Raw genomic sequence first — 18229 nt, forward strand, 5'->3', positions numbered from 1 at the left:
AATAATAAAGAATACATTATTTGACTTCAATTATATTTATACATCTCATTCATACATATATATAGATAATAAACTAGATCTCAACTAATGACAACAGGTGGCCTATGCCAAGGAATGTTTTGATCTGTGCCCACAACAAGAAAATTAATTATTTTCAATGGTAGCAAATCTTTCTTTCACGACCTCTGTGATTATAATGTACAACTTCCTTGCAACGAAAGATACTGTTCTTGTTGAAACTAATGCACCATGGACAGTTGTCTTGCTCCTAGCTAGCTAGCTAGACGACCACTGCATGTTAGATAATCACAAGAGTCAAGCTACCACAATGATCTTGCCATGGCACTGCTCAATATCTTTTATCACGCTGAAAAAATAAATAAAATAAATATTGTATTATAAGTGGTTTCAGAGGCACAAGAGCTGCAAACAGTTGGATGTGGGGACTTTTTTCCAATACGTGGAAGACAGGCAGAAAATAGCCCCTGAAATATTTGTGGACAGCACATTTCCCAGTGTTCTTCTTTTTCCGTTTTCTTAAAGACTTTTTTTCCCCTTCCTCTTCAGGTCATTCTTAACTTGTCATCGTAATCCGATTCAAGTTTTGTAGGCTTAAAACATCCAAGAATATTTATTATTAATTACTTAGAAAGCATGGTTAGAGGAGGCTGTAAGATTCCAACTCACGACAGTATAAAAATTTCTTTATCAAAACTCTAACGTCATATTAAAAAAAAATTAATTTAACGAATTACAAAAATAATTTTATGTTATTCTTTGAATCCCCGGGGATAGCTCACGCTGTCTATATAAAGAAAGCCCACAAACCCTGCATGGGTGTGCAAGCAAAACACACTCTACATCACAAGCAAGATTCATTGAGCTCTCTCTCTCTCTCTCTCTCTCTCTCTCTCTCTCTGTCCTTCAACACAGCCCCACCTTTCCATGGAAATTATCGACAATCATTTGGAGTACCAAAACTACTGGGAGACTAACAGGTTTTGGAATGAAGACCTTGATTATAGGTACCCTTTCTCACATTGATTCTTGCTTTTGACGTTCAAACTCTTTACTTATTTTGTAGTTTCTGTTAAGTTTATCTGTTTTTCACTACAGAGTTTTCAACTTAAAGAAGTAGTTTAATTTTGATACAGTTGGGAAATGAATCAGCAATTTAATGTCGGGTACTATGATTCAAGCTCACCGGATGGAAATACTCAGACAATAGCATCCAAAAATATTGTTTCAGAGAGGAGCAGGAGGCAGAAGCTTAGTGACAAGCTCTTGGCACTCAGAGAAGCTGTCCCCAAAATCAGCAAAGTATTTCACTAATCATATATACACATATATAAGATTTGACCCAACGTTTATTGATCAATAATTCCAATGTCTATTACTTCGTTTGTATGATTTGAAAGGTTATTAATATTCTTTTCTTTCTGGGTTTGCAACATTTAGCTGGATAAGGCTTCTGTAATCAAAGATGCTATTAAGTATATCCAAGATTTGCAAGAACAAGAGAGGAGACTCCAAGCTGATATAAGGGAACTTGAATCCAGGAGATTGGAGAAAAATCATACTTATGACATTGAGGATGAGCTGCCAGTCTTGTTAAGATCAAAGAGAACAAGACATGACCAAATTTATGATCACTGCCTGGCCAGAAGTACTTGTCCTATTCAAGTTCATGAAGTAAGTGATTCTCTCTACCTTGCAAAATAAATATCCCACAATTTCCTTCTTTCTTTATTTTATTTTATTTTTTGTGGTGATGATTGTGCATTAAAACAAGCACATGCCAACAAGAAAATGACTAGTGCTAACAAAAAAGCAGAGATAACAACCTGGAGACATCCTATCCTGCCTTCCTATGCTTTCTCTTGCTAAGCTATGAGCTAAATCATTTTCCTCCCTTGGAACATCTCTGAGAGTGACTTTACCCTTTAATGTAATTGAAAATTGATTTGAATTCATTCTGCACTCTCCATGGTCTTCCACTAGATCTCTTAACAAGCTCATAGCATTAGAGGAGTAAGTTTCTAAAATCCACTCCGCTTCCTTTGCCAGCCTACAGAAGATCAAAGAGTAGATATCATCCCGCTAATTGCACCTCAAATGATTCGTATCAAGCTTTATTGTGTGTTACTTATGGTACACTGTTTGGTGTTGTTTTTCAGCTTAGTGTCACTTCTATGGGGGAGAAAACTCTGTTCGTGAGCTTGACATGTAGTAAAACAGCAGACGCGATGATTAGGATTTGTGAGGCTTTTGAACCTTTGAAGCTGAAAATTATCACAGCAAATATCACAACTCTCTCAGGGATGGTCAAGAAGACTGTCTTGATAGAGGTCAGCATCTTTTCTTCTTCCTCACCTCCATCATTTCAATTCAAGTGACACCAATATTGTGTGGTGGATAACATACTTCAAGTACTGGAAAAAAACTCATATGGTGCCAAATTATAATTTACAAAATAAAAGGTTGTAAAAGTTGTGGTTTTGATTTTAAGAAAACAAGAAAGAGCTTTCCCACAGAAAGTAAAATGGGGCCAGTGATCTTGAGAGTAGATAGATATTCATTTAAAAAATTAAATATTGACATAAATTGTTCAAAGAAAATATTTACTTATAGCACAATTGAAATTGTGCCAAGAAGTTATATATTCAAACTTCGTCATGATCATGAAAGTTGACAGCAGTTTTGTGTCTTGCAGGTAGATGAAGAAGAGAAAGAGCATCTGAAGACAAAAATTGAAACGGCTGTGTTAGCTCTTACATCCACATATAATCCTATGATGAGCATCTAAATAATGGCAAATCGAAGAACAATTTCCCTAAAGCCTTGTGTTGGAATGCTAAAATCTAAGTACAACCCTATCCATGAGTTGTTCTTTTTTTTTTCTTTTTTCTTTTTTTGGTATCAGGCAGGAGCTGTGCCTTTTCCAGAATAACTATTGGCTACTGTGATTGATCGATATTGTACAATTATTGTTTAGTTTTTCTCAGTTGAAAAAGTTTTTGACTGTCAAACAAATTAACTATTTGCACCCCTTTAACCCGTCACTGCTTAGCTTCTTGTTTCTTCCTCCTCCATGAACGTGCACAAGCTGATTTCTTGGTTCAATCGAAGAACGTTTTCTTTCCACGCAAAGGACGACGTAGGGAATTAACTAGGCATGTGAAAACAGAATCGATCACTTTATTTACAGAAAGCATATGAAAATTATGGATTTAACGCATAGTTTAAGATAGAGAAAAGTTTGTCTTTTTGTTAGTCAACGAATCTTTCAGGTTTCCATGGACAAGCAACAACGTAAATAAGACCACATTTTACAACCCATTTAGTACGTCATCCAATAATAAGAGTAAGGGATTTATTTGTCTGTAATTTTATTTTTAAATTTTATAATTACTAATATGATAGTTACTGAAAATTTATATAATCATTAATTTTAAAGCACAAGAGATTATTTAAGATATACACAAACTGACGTAAACATCTATATTAATAATAATAATAATAAAAAAAAAACTATACTGGCCAACTGGACCCCATTAATTAATGTTTTGTTGTTGCATACACTCCTCTAGTTATTTTTCATTCCAATTTTGTGTCCCGTTTCTTTCAATGATTTCAACAAGTTCAAGCTTCTCATTTTGCAAAGCTAAAACTAAAAATATCTATAAATAACTTTGCTTTAATCGACACTGTCAAAAAAAACTCTAAACGCATCGTTGTCTCTTTTTTATAAAGAAAAAATAATAATTTCATCAATATTAATTAAACTTTTAGTGATTAAATATTCATTATAAACCTATTATCTATTTTTCAATAGCTGAACTCAACCATTACCAATTAAAAAAAAAACGATTGGCATAAAAAAATTCACTTTTAACCTGGACATAAATCATTATTGACCACAATATAAAATCAATGAACTTGCAATTGGGAGTAATGCGATCATAGTATAACGATTATATTATCCTTAAAAACAAAGTTTTGAAACTTGCACCAATAATCTTTATTGTATTTTCAAACTGGTTTTTTTAGTAATTAACAAGTTGAATGAGAGATAATTTAATATTTATGAATATAAATATTATTTAAGAAATTAAAGTGGTTCATTCTTGTGACACACACCCTTTAAGCATTGTGTAATGCGTCGTCGCATGTCCAAATATCATCTTCCTAATATTGGTGTGGCGTGTGTACACGGTGACGTAATGATTGGAACCTGGTAAATTTTTTTCTTCTCCTCCCTCTTTTCCTTCTCTTCTCCTTGACAAAATATAAAGGTGTCATTTCATTTGTTTTTTGTATTCAATTTGATCTTCATTTTTTTTATTACTATTCGGTTTTTTATTGTTTTCTTTAATTTTTTTCCTCATCAATTGGTTTCATTTAATTTTTATATCAAATTTGATTCTCATTCTTTTGATTGTTAATTTCTATAGTTTTTTTAATTGATTTTTATTTTCAATTTCATCCCTTAATATTCGATTTCAAATTATTTTTACATCAAATTTAGTCCTCTTTTTATTTCTATGTTTTATTGATTTTTTTTCAATTTCATCCCCAATATTTTTTTGATTTATAATTTTTCTTTGTTATTTTTAAAGTTTGCCTTCTATAAGATTAGTTCCAGACTCATAATCAGGGTTACAAGTTTCAAAGGTTAACACGAGTTAATTTTAGTTGTTTTGTATGTTTTTTTTAGTGAGTCAACCTAGGTTGATTCATATATTTTTTTTCTTTGCTTTTTTTTTAAATTATTCTTTATTTTTAGTTTTTTTCTTTAACATTAGATTGTTTAATAATTGAGTTTCATAGTTTTATTTAATTTATTTTCGATAAGATTATCATGATATCATCACCAAGTCATAGATTTTGTATGTTAAACCGAATGGGCTCAAATCAAAATTTTTTTTTTATTATTTTACATTGTTAATTTTTTCTGTCAATTCATCTATTGTTCGTTTTATTTTATACTGGAGTGTCTTCATATATATATATATAAACATACACCGGTTTTTATGTCAAAAATAAAAATAAAAAAGAGAGACCGCAGCATTGCACTGGCCTATCTAGTGTCTACCGAAGAGGGAATGGTAAGAGATGTTCGAAGACATAAATGTCCCATGGACGTTTGTGCAACCACCACGAGTCAAGTCAGTGAGCATCACTTTCCAATTGTGAAATCTTAGGGCCACCATTTTCAAAGGCATACAACACCACCTAAGCAAGTGTGGATAGACTGAATCTAAGTCGCGCCGCATACAATGGAAACCCAACGACTCTCCTCTTTCGATAATTTAGTGAGTTAAATGGATGACGACGTCTTTAATTATTATATTCAATTTTTTATTTATATTTTTAATAAAATTTTAGAAAAATAATAAAAGATATAGCTTTAATATATTTACATCATTTTTTGTTTTTTTAATATCGTCTCCGAAGAACTTAGATTTTCAAATGTATTTTGAACTTTTTTTAACTTTTAACAAATTAATTTTACAATCACTAATTTTTCTTGTTGAATTAAATTTTTTAAATAAGTATGAATTTTATAATCACTGATTCTCTAACTATGTACCTTTGAAATGATCAACATAATAGTTAATCCAGGTAATAATTTTTGTATTGTTTGGATATCATGCATCTTTCAAAGCATGCAGCATAGCCTTTATTAGTATTTTGAGATATCATAAAAGTTCTACTAATATATCTCTATATATTTTTACCTTTAAGAAAATTTTTCATCACATATATAACACTAATATGAATAATTATTTACATCCAACCTCACACTTATATATTAAAGTAAATTATCTCTACCAGCAACTATAATAAACAAATAAAGAAAATTAAAATGTAAAAAAGAAAAATATTAAATTACAAAAACTATACAAACATGTTCTATTTTCTCGAAGTAATATGAAATAGCAGGATGCACGTTGTGGCTATCCTGTACGTGGGTGGCTAGAAAAAGTCTTGCATTTCGTTCAAACGAAGCTATGGATACTGAAGCACGCTTCATCGAAATGACAGAAAATTTCAAAAGAAAATCTTCATAAATTGGCATGTCCACCTTGCTTTCTCGTATTAATTATTATGAAGTGCATGGTGTGCGTGCATTGACAGTATTTTGATTTTATGGTGCACGTACGTGTTTAGATATAAGGTTCTTAAAAGACGTGATGTGATAGTAAAGGACTTGAGATTTATACAATAAGTCTTGAGTTCGAATTAAAATATTTATTTATTGTAAGAGTTTGGAACAGCCGGATTTTATGTATAAAATGCATGTTCTTATGTATTTTTATTTGACATGTATGAACAAAAGCTTATATATAATGATGAACAATATCATTTTCAATTTAAAAGATTAGTTTGATGGATTATAAATATATCTTCTATATGAGCACCTTTAAATTAATGTCTACGTGAGATATTTACGGCTTACATGATCTCCTTGTATAAAAGTTTCTGCCCATTCGAACATGCACAACCTCCCTCCAGCAAATTGATATTTAACTATGTGTGTTTCTTTGCTAAAAATAATTTTAAAAAAAATAATATATTTTTTTTTAAAATTAGATTTTTAAAAAGTGAATTATTTCCTGATATTTGATAATATTATAAAAAAGTAAATTAGAAAAAGAGTTTCTAGTGTTTGGTTAAATAATGAAAAATAAGCTAAAATATAATTTTTTTTTAATTTTTAATTTTTTTTCAAGTTTATAAAAAGAATGAGGATCAAAGTTTATATAAAAATAAAATTAAATCAAATTATAAGGGATGAAATTAAAAAAAAAAATATTAAAAATCAGATTTGATATAATCAACAAATAACATGATATTTCTGAATTTTCAACAACTTCTACAAAATGTTTTCTACTCAAAAAAAAAAAAAACCAATTTTTCTTTGTAGTAAATTTTTTTTTCTTTTACTAATTTTTATAAAAATAAACAAACATGGAAAAAAATTTCAAATTATTTTTAATAAATTATTTTTCATTAAATAAACTCGCTAAGTTAATTTGAAGTATAGTTTTTTGCTCAACCTTCGGGAAGCAGGCAAAGTGATGATTAGGCACTCATCACAACCCGACTCATCGGCTTATATGCTAGTTGTTGAGGAGCTGTCTGTGATTGGGCCGATGCATGCACTAAGCTAAAAATATTGTTTGATGCATTGTATATCGATCTTCATATCAGCACTTTATTTATTTTTCTTTTTTCTTTCAACATGAAATACTTACCACTAATTACCTTTGTACTTGAAAGTTGAAAGTAAACAACCAGGCATGTCGTCTTAGTATTACTGTCGTAACATAAATTCTCTTAACATTATTTCCACCAGGACAGCTTGCTTGTCCTTAAGGTTCATAGCATAAAAGCAGCCAAGTCTTCATCAAAATCGAAAAGTCGTCGCACAGAACGTTGTAAGATCAATGAAGTTTTGAAAATGACTGAATACTTATTCCTCACGGTTACTGCTTTTGTTGCAGCTAAACCATTGGCAAGATGAGTTTACTCCGCACCTGTAACTGAAAACTTGTCAATATCATGAGACATATAATCTTTGAAAGATTCAAAGATCATTGCGGGATCATGGAATCGTAAATGGCATTTAAAATCAAAAGAAAATGACAAAACCTGTCAATGCATGCATGCATGTATACATTTCGGGGCTTTTTCATGAACATGAGAACTAGAAGACGACCATTGACAAAATGTAGCTTCTGAGAAACACTGTTTGTTTTCAAGAAATCAATTATCCTGTTAGTCAATGGTCACCGAAACCCCATTTGATAGGGTGTTCTAGCTTGGGACTTCACCAAAATCTTCTTGCTTTGAAAGTAACATATTAAGGGAATCTTGGATTTCAAATAGGGTCCAGTTTTCTATCTTTATTGTTTTTCGTCTGCGTCCCTTTCCCCTTCCAACCAAACCTCTGACTAAAATTTTAGTTGAAAATGTTTGGTGACTCAGCTTAAATATACAACCAATCAATTTGTTACTGAAATGTACAGCCGCAACTAAGAGTGCTTAGAGTATGATAACGTTTGTTTTTTAAAGTATTTTTTACTTAGAAATATATTAAAATAATATATTTTTTTATTTATTAAAAATTATTTTTGAAATTATTATATCAAAATGATTTGAAAACACATTAAAAAATTACTTTAAAGTACATACAAAAATTTTAATTTTTTTCAAAAAGTGTTTTTGAAATGCAAAAATATACATATCATATCGATCATAATTTTTTTATTATATATAATTGATTCGGTCATAAATCTCTTTTTTTAAAAAAATATATATGTTTTTAAACAATTTATATGTCATTATTTTTAGAAAACAAGATTAGTCTTGTAGCTGCTGTTTTGCTTTTATATAGGTTCATGCATCCGGTCATTTTGTACCAGGATTATTTTTATAATTACTCTACTTAATCATACTGATTTAATGATTCGTAAGAGAAACATAGAGAGAGATTGAGGGATACAAGGAGTGAGCCACCAAAAATTTGGATTCTTTTTGTGTTTGGTTGCAAGGAAAGTGTAGGAAAGTGCAGGTGATTTGAAAGAAAATGATGGTGAACTAAATTTATGTTAATATATTGAGAATTTATTTTTTTTTTTCCTTTTCAAATTATATTTTCTCTTTCAAATTTCACATCTCACATTTATTTTTTTCAATGATGTTTCTTTAAATCAATTAATATTTTAACATTTGTCAACTTTATCTAAAATATCTGGCGACATGGTCACATGTCATCGTTTAATGATAAATTTGAAAAAAAAATAATCTAAAAGTATATATGTCTAGATTCAAAAATTTAATTTCTTGAGGAAACAATTATATAATTTTTTTTAAAAATTAATTACATTAAGAAAATATCAAGAAAACAAAGATGAAATATGTGATTAATTCTCCATGGATGGAAGACAACTTTTGGGGTTTTCATAATTTGTTTCTTAATTTTACCATGTCCTGGAGCAGAGAATGACAGGTTGTCAGTATTTGTAATTGAGATTGTGCTATTAATGTCTAATATTTTTGTTCAATAAGTAGTTGGAGTTGCTTGTTTGCAAAAATTAAATGAACTAGAGTGTCTTTAAAGAAAGGCCGAGGTAACAAATAAGAATGATATTGATCAACTTGGATTCACTGTTAAAAAAAAGAGTTAAAGACTTTAGTTTTGATCAAGTAAAACTTAGGTAAAGTAATAAGTGAATTAACTCGAGTTTTTTACTGGGTTAGTTATGTTTTATTTTTCTTTTATTCTTTTAATGCGGACGAGTCCAAACCATGAATCGATCATCCAAAATGGTACGGACATGTTTATTTTACAATGTAATGACTATTTTGCCCTCAAAAGTATAAAAAATCATTTGGGTGAGAGGCTCTTTTGTTTTTTTTAAAAAAAATAAATAGTAGAGTTACAATCATACCCTTGAAAAAGAAAAATATATATATACATGCATAGAGGGGCTTCTCTGTCTTTTCCTTTCTTAAAATGGTAAAATGGTGGAATTAACCTTACAATTTGAAAAAACAAAGGTTATTTGCAATTCCCTTGATGATTATCCAAAACAACAAAGGCTATTTGTAAGAGTGTTTTGGTATTTTTTTTGTTTGTTTTTATAATTATTTTTAAGCTTTGTCAGGGATGGCTTAAAAATTTTAAGTTTTAAATATTATTTAAAAAAAGTTATAGACTCGTGCGATGTACATATCAACGCGTCATGGCCTTCGTGCCATTCAAGTGGCGTATGAGTGATCATGCAGCGGCCAAAGTCCTACTTTGTCGCGGCGTTAGGAGGTGTGTGTCGTCCTATTTATAGCAGTGTGGCGTGTTCTCACGAGGGAGGTCCGATTGGACTGCGGTAAAGTTTTTTCTTTCTTCTTTTTTTTTTCTCTCATTTCCTAGAAAAACATGTTTGAACTTCAAAAAAAATTAATTGTCTTCCGGTTTGTAATCTTATTGATTTTGGTCCTCCTTTTAATTACTATTTATTTTGCTTTTGATGCCTTTTGAAGTGTGGATCAATTTGATTTTTTTTATTCGATTTGATCCCTCTATGTTTAGATGCTCTATTTCTTTGCTTTATACTTCTCTTCACTTCTTTTTTTTTACAATTTCATCCCTTTTAATTTTATTGTTTTTTTTAAATTTATTTTTTGTCCTCATTCTTTTTATTACTATATTCTTATCATTGTCTTGATTTATCTTTTTTTCAATTTTGTCCCTTAAATTTAATTTCATTTAGTTTTTTTTATCCAATTTTGGTCCTCATTCTTTCAATAATTTTTTTTCTTAGTTTTTTTGTTTTCCAATTTAGCCCCCTAATTATTTTCTTTCATTTTTTTATACCATGTTTGGTTTGTATTCTATAGGTTTTAAATTGTTTTACAATTAGATATTATACTTTGTTATTTTTTCGTGGTAATCTTCCAACAAGACAGTCCTTTATTGAAAATTGAATTTTTTTTTTCAAATTCATCATTTGACATTTGGTTATTAAGCCCTTCGCTTCTTCTTTTTTCATGGTTTTCTTTTTGTTGAGTTGTCACGATCTCATATCTTAGGTAATAAGTTAGTTAAGCTAACCATGGTTGCCTCATATTTTTTTCCTTGGTTTTTTTTTTTTTATGAAATTGATTTTTTTTAACAATTTCATACTTTGACATTAAATTATGGGCCCTTGAGCTATGTGATTTTTTCACCTTTTTTTTTTTTTCTATTTGGTTATCTTGAGTGCGGGTTAATCAAGTTAACACGGGTTAGCATGCATTTTCTTACTCAATATTTTTTTATTTAACTTTGGTTTTGTTTTTCTAAGTCTTTCTTTTGAAAGTCTAATTTTTTTCTCATGTCGTAAGTGGCTGGTCAATTTAATTTTTTCTACTAGGTCATCCTTTTGAAACTCTTTTTGGTTTCATCTTTAAAATTAGATTATTAGACCTTGAACTTTACAATTTTTCTTTATTTTTATTTTTATTTTTATTTTGCAGGTTTTTTTGATCTCGTATCTTAGATCATGTTTTAATTAATTTAACATGGGTTGTTTTGAATTATTATCGCTTGAATATCTATTTTTAGAGTTGAAAAAAAATTGATCTGACCCACGATATAGTCTATAACACCTATTTAGTTTTTCTTTCAAAAAGGCACACTTTTAACCATCCACAGATACACACTTAGCCATTGCCTTTACGAGAAAACAGAGGTCTCAAGTTGATTAGTGAAAGAATAAAAAAATAGTGAATTTTAACATTGTCAAGACAGAAAAGTTCCAGTCTTTTTTTATTAGTGAAGAAAGTTCTTTAAGGTTTCCGACCAATTTTGTGTCCATTTTCTTTCAATGCACTCATAATTCTTACTTTCACGATGTAAATGTAATGTTAGCCTCGCAAGTCTCCACTTCATCTTTGGCTTTACGAAAGAACTTGATGGGAGGTAGTCATTTACTCGCATGGCAGACGAATCTAATGTTAGCCTCACAATCCTCATGTCAATTCTATAAACGATTCCTTTATGAATTTAATCGGCAATAATTCATTGAATAAATTGGACATGAATATTGTAAACCCTATTTCTCCATTCTTTTTAAGAACATAAAATAGCTCAATTTCATTAATATTTATTGATTTTAATAATTGAGATTGAGTTCCATGCGAAAGACTCAAATCTTAAATCTTGGATGTCTTGCTCTTAATTTTTTTTATATATTAATTGATTCTCTTGTATTTATTTAGTATGGAATAGTTTCTCTAACAATGTTAAATAAAATAGAAATATTTCTATTACTAAACTTGGAAAAATTATAACAAAATAAATTGTAACATTTTATATTTTGAAAAGTACACCCTGTTATCCTTTTTCTAAATTACATTTGTTGATTTTTTTTTATTTTTAAAAAAAGATACTTTGTAAGAAAAATAAAACGAAAGGGATACCCACAAACACTACCTCAATTGACATGACCAAAAAGAACAAATCAAATGTTTTTGAATTCTCTAATGGAGAGGGCGTATAATAGAACAGGGGGTGAGCCATCAACACAGAAGTCATCAGCATAGTAATAGATATAAATTCTGAGTGGACTTTCTGACAAGAGACCCACCGGCCACCACAATATAGCCTCCACCATGAGTCAAGGAGTCTTCGGCCACGATTTTCCAAAATGTACCGCACCAACAGGCGTGGACGGTTGAATCAAAGGCGAGCAGCATAAAATCAAATGCCAATTGATACCTCTTTGGATGCGTGCGTGAGTGTAATATGTCTCCATTATCTAATATATCTAAAAGAGATGGGAGCATTGAAAGAAGCAGTTTTTTTTTTTCATCCACCCCCCCTCCCCCTTTCCTTTCATTTTCATCCTTATTTTCTCTTTTTTTATTCTTCTTTCAACATTTGCTTTTGCTTGATTTTGAATTTATAAATTATTTTAATTTTTTTCTATAAAATTATCGTAGTTTCAAATAAATATCTCGATATTTAGTTTGTATTTGATTTTATAAACATCTATTTTTATCATCATATAATTAAATAAAAATTATTTAGAAAAAACAAAATTTTTAGATCAATTGGAGTTCATCACTCAGATTATGAATTTTATAGGTTAAACTGTAAAACCCGGGTCAATTCAATACATCAACATCTTAATATTAAAAAAATTATTATCTCTTGTTTTATATTTTAAAATGAAATCATATATTTTATCGATTATTCAGGTTGTTTTTATAATTTTTTAACTTGATTGGGTTATGTCTAAACATTTCCTTCACAATCTAAAAGTTTCAAGATTGATTCCATTGAAAACGAGTTTAATAATAATATCAAATTGTTTTTTTATGGTTTGTACTCTTTTTTTTACATTAAAATTTTGTTTGATTCGAGCAGTAGCCTAACGTGACCATGTAAACTAGTTTAACAATAAAAAAGTGTTTTCATAAATACGATGATTCATAACTTGATAATTTAGATTTTTGAAATATTACCTCATTTCGTGTAAATTGGCAGAGTTACATAGAGGAGACGATGGAATTGTCCACCTTGCATTTTCAAAATATTTATTTTAGCTTTAATTTTAGTAGTTCAAATGTATAAAGATAAAAAAAAAAATGAAGATTTTTTAAATAGTTTAGATTTTTTAAACATTATTTCATTACGTGTAATTTTTCATAGTTAGAAGCTCGATCAAGGGCAGAGTTATATAGAAGAGATGGAGGAATTGTTCATCTTACATTTTCAAAATATTTATTTAAACATCTTTAATGTTAGAGAAATATAGAATTAATTAACTTCACATAACAACTTAAATTTATATAATTTTTTTAATATAATATTAAAATTTTAATAATCAAATTGTCATAAATTTAAATTTTACTATCTCATTCTAATTAATTAAATTAATAAAATTAAATACAAGATAATGATAAATTTATACAAGTTGTAAATTTAAATAATTTTTATTTAAAGAGATTATAATAAAGAGTTATTTAAAATTATTATTCAGAATTATATTTAATAATTTAAATTTTTTTAAGTTGAAATAATTCTTTAATATTTTAACGGTTCAAATTAACTTTTTTATTTATCTTTAACTATTAGCTCTTCTTATACTTTTTTGAAAAAAAAAGTTATTTGCCCACTTATCTTTAAATCTTAGTTGCAACCTCACCCTGATCTTGATATCAACTTGTAAGAGAGTAATCTAAATCAGTTATTGAGCTTTATCTAAAAAAGTAGTTTTTTTAGTGAAAAAATTCTTAGATACGGTATTAAAATTTTAATAATAATGTGTTTGATGTATTTAATGTTTTTTCATAAATTTTATTTTATTTATCCTATCCATAAACAAATTAACTTGCAACACACTCACGGAATCGATTCATGACAGCAATACAAGGTCGAATAAAGAAAAAGGCCGAGGAGCAGCACTAACTAGCTAGCAATAATTTACGAAAAAGGAATAAACAGCTGGGTGAAAAGTGCACAAAATCATGCAGCAGGAATTCAAAGGTATAGACCAAGCTGCAGCACTAGCCAGTAGCCACTAGCTAGCTTTACTTTGCGAGATAGGAATCGACAGTTTTGTTGAAAAATAAATGATGGTGATATTAATTGAGTGACGTAAGAGGGTGACATATTTATATAAAAGCAATCATTGACATCACGAGAAAAACTAGAACATTATCATCAAAGCCCACAAATCTCAAGAGGTTAGATTTTAAAATCATCTGAAGATTGAAAAGTGGATAGCTTTATTAGTTCAAATTTTAAAATTATTAAAAATTTATATAAATATTAATTTTAAAACTTATAAAATTAATTAAAAAACTAGTCTAAATAACTTGGATACGAAACAACAACAAATTTCATTTCTAGGAAATGAATTTACATAATTGACTTCCCAAGACACCTTCACTGAACACGAATGCGATCTATCGTTTTCAAGCCTACTCATCCTATGAGAGAAATCATCTTTTTTTCTTATCTTTTTTTAAGAACGAACATGGAAATACATGTGTGAAACGAGATCACTGAAGATTTTTTGACATCACCCTAGACAATTAATGAAATATTTGAACAACTCAATTCGCAAACGTTTCTTCCACGAAATTAGCAAAAATACAGATGATGTAATTAATGCATGTCTTATTGCATATTCTTGTAGTTTTGTCACCATTCTTCTGTAAAATTCAATGATATATACACACACACACACACATGAACTATTGATGTGTAGAAACTAATGTTTGATCCTTGAAAAAAAGTTAAAAAGCAAGTCAAATAATTCGTTACTTAATATATTGCAATTACTACGAATTACACAATAGTTATAAGGTCACAGTTAGTCTTTAAGTATTCCTCATTTACCTATTTTAATAACCATTAAACTTTCATATTTCATAAAGAATTAAAACTATATATAAATATGATAAGATTTTTGGATGACACGAATGATATATATATCACTTGTGGATATCAATTTTATTTTAGTTTATGTGATGAAATCAATATTTTACACTTCACACGCACACACAAATATATAATGTATGTTGTCCTCACAACATGGAACACATTCAATCTCTTCCCAACCCTAGCCACACCAGGGCTCATCCCTTCCAGCTGTTGGCTCACGTCATCCACGAGCTCGTCACTTCTAGCCACATTCAAGTGGGTTGTTGACACGTGTACGTTGTTGATCAACCTTGTTCTACAAGGTGATGGGATTTGACGCTGTAGAAAAATGGAGGTACTTGCGATTTGAATTGCAGGATGTGGGTTAGGGCAAGGGGTCCCAGGGTGGATGACGGAAAGCGAAGATGGACCTTACTTGGACAGCAACGATTCATGAAACAAGTGCCGCTGCTTGCCTTTGGTATCCTCGACGACCACCAATTATATTATTATATAAAAAAAAAAATAGGCAAAGGTAAAACTATGTATCAAGAAATCAAGAAAATGACCCAGCATGATGAATTGGTCCTCTTGTGATATTGTGCTTTACGTGGGTCAATGTTTTTTTATTTATTTATTTTTTGTTCGTTACATGATATTCATGCTCAATTTGTTCACGAAAATGAAAAATGGAGACTATTTAGGCCGCATATATTGATGTGGATTTTGTCATCTAGGATACAATCTCTTTGTTTCAATTATATATTGATGTACTGAATAATGATATCTTATCTGCCATGTGTACACTTCTAAGTGGTAGAGGATGAAGGGACCACATATGAGGTTGTGATGGGATAGATTGTGCGCAAGGTTTAAAATGTAAGAATGTAAAACTCGAGGGATCACATGTGTAATTTATCCATTGCATGAAAGATACCCGTCGGAAAAGTAAAATCTCTCCCATTCTCCTATTTATTTTCAATGGTAAAATTTTCCATGTATATAAATGTTATTTACATTTCATTATTAAAATTTTGAAAATACTTATAAAACGTTCCTCAAAGAGGAGAGTTTGGATTTTGTTTTGTTCAGCTTTGTTTCTTATTTTTGTCTTTGCTTGATTGGGATATATGGGTTTTTTTTCTCTCGGTTATTACTTTGTTGGGTTGGATTTATTAATATCATTAAAAAAAAACATATATATATATATATATATATATATATATATATAGTGTGTGTGTGAAGTCCCAAAAATATCTCATGCCCAATAAAAAAGTACAAAACATCTTCGGACCATTGTAAAAAAACACAAAACAAGCTTTAAGATGATGTGTGATTTAAGTGTCTCGGTGTTCCGCCCCGGGCTAAATATTTTTATTTTTTATAAAATATTATTTATATAGGTTTTGTCAAAGTATTTTGATAATTCAAAAATATAACAAATGAAACAAAATTTATACACACATGTAATTAAATAAACTAAGAATTATGTGCATTAATAAATCAAGTAAAAATAATTAATGACACCTAAAAAACAAAACATGAAAAACCGAAGAGAGAATTGTAAATCAATATATTGAATCTTGAAAAATAAAACATTAAATTGATTGAATAAAATAAAAAGAAGAAATAAATAATATGCAAGGCTATACATATTAAGAATATCATCAAAAAATAAACATTTTTATTTTCAAAAACATAGTTTATCTATATAAAAGATAAAAACAAAACTATATATAGATGAACCAAAAAATCACTTCAGAAATTAAACACATAACAAAAAATCAATATTTTTTAAAAGAAGCTCCTTAAATAAAATAAAAGAGGATGAGCTTTTGTCCATTTTTTTTTATTTTTAGATTTTTAACAGTCATGTCACTTTATTTATTTTCAATTGCATTCTTTAAAATTATATTTTTCATAGCAACCATAATTATCAAACCTGGCATAGGATTAATCCAACCAATGGATTGGGTCTTAGGTTACATGGGTTGACTCAGGTTAATCCTGAAAAATTTAAAAAAAAATATATTTGAGATTTTAATATTTTATATGAAAAAAATTAAGAAATAATACATGTGGATATATGTTATACATGCATGTTTTAAGCAATTAAGTTTAAAAGATTATTTCAAAATATTTTTTATCCCATATTTGAAAGATAACATCTTATTCTTTTAAGTTGAAGTATTTAAACTAAAAATATATTTTTTTATTCCATATTGAAAAAACATAACTTTTTTCTTGTGAATATAAAATATATATACTAAAGGGTTTCAAATCTCACATTAAAAAAAATATAATTCTTCTAGTTTTTATAAAATAAACTTTAAAATAAGTTAGTAATCAATAAGTTAATAACCTAAAAGTAAACCTTAACTAAATCATCTTGACGACAATGTTTCAAAATCTAAAATATATAAATACAAAATTATTTAATGTTTACAACTAGAAGTAACTAATATGTTCAGATGCTTGCTTCTTTTCTTTTTTTTTTTCTTTAATCTAAGGAACTTAAAATTTATGGTAAAAACTTGAGTATTTGCAAAAACAATTTTAATCGAAGAATTTAAAGATTATTTAATGATAAAATTAGTATATTTATAAAAATATATATTAAATGATTAATTTAAGGTAATAATGATTTAAAAGAGCTTTAAATTCAAGAAACAAATATATTTGTTTTTAAATTTTAAGTTGATTAATGTTCTAAAATTTATATATTTTTATTTTAAAAAATCTGGATGATTCAGGAAATATTTATATCCTTTGAATCTTGTCGTTTTTTTTTTAAAAAAAACACACGGAAAAATCCTTTTTTTTATAACCTTACTATATATATATATATATATATATATATATATATATATATTTCTTACCTATTATTAATGATATAATAATTACGGTAAAATCTATCTTTCAGTCTTGAGATCGACTTGATATAAATCTACAGAGTCCTGTATAATTTCTGAATTCGTTTTATTTTCTGAAGACGAAAATATGGTGCATCTGCTTTTCTTCTGCATCAGTTAGCTTGCATTTTAAAGCTTGCATTTTGAAGTACCCTTTACCAGATCAGAACTGACTTGACATTAATATGACCACCTAATAGCTCAATTTTGGTTCTCCAGCATTTTTTTATATCTTGTTTTATTTTTATTTTTTTATTCAAAAAATTAAAAAAACTTAAAAATCTTAAAAATATATTTCTCTTAGATGAACTACTATTTTTTCTATCAAAACAAGGTCTATCAGGTCAATACAAATCCAACTATGTCGATCTAAGTAAAAAAAATGAGTTTTAGG

General features: G+C 28.6%; 1 protein-coding gene across 1 annotated transcript; it reads left to right on the forward strand.

Annotated features, from left to right (window-relative positions):
• Positions 1 to 823: 823 nt before the first annotated feature.
• On the forward strand, positions 824 to 3062 carry LOC118039550 (transcription factor bHLH35). Its single transcript, XM_035046275.2, has 5 exons — positions 824 to 1025; positions 1155 to 1320; positions 1459 to 1692; positions 2178 to 2348; positions 2714 to 3062. Exons 1-5 carry the CDS (start codon positions 946 to 948, stop codon positions 2804 to 2806), a joined length of 744 nt encoding a protein of 247 aa, XP_034902166.1. The 5' UTR covers positions 824 to 945; the 3' UTR covers positions 2807 to 3062.
• The last annotated feature ends 15167 nt before the right edge of the window (positions 3063 to 18229 follow it).

Source organism: Populus alba, chromosome 18 (genome assembly GCF_005239225.2).
Source record: "Populus alba chromosome 18, ASM523922v2, whole genome shotgun sequence".
NCBI classification, from domain to species: Eukaryota; Viridiplantae; Streptophyta; class Magnoliopsida; order Malpighiales; family Salicaceae; genus Populus; species Populus alba.

Bases quoted from the DNA above. Each gene is read 5' to 3' on its own strand.
- LOC118039550 (XM_035046275.2), top strand. From the start codon at position 946: ATGGAAATTATCGACAATCATTTGGAGTACCAAAACTACTGGGAGACT. The intron at 1,026-1,154 runs GTACCCTTTCTC...ATTTTGATACAG, and splicing joins AATGAAGACCTTGATTATAG to TTGGGAAATGAATCAGCAAT. The intron at 2,349-2,713 runs GTCAGCATCTTT...TGTGTCTTGCAG, and splicing joins AGAAGACTGTCTTGATAGAG to GTAGATGAAGAAGAGAAAGA.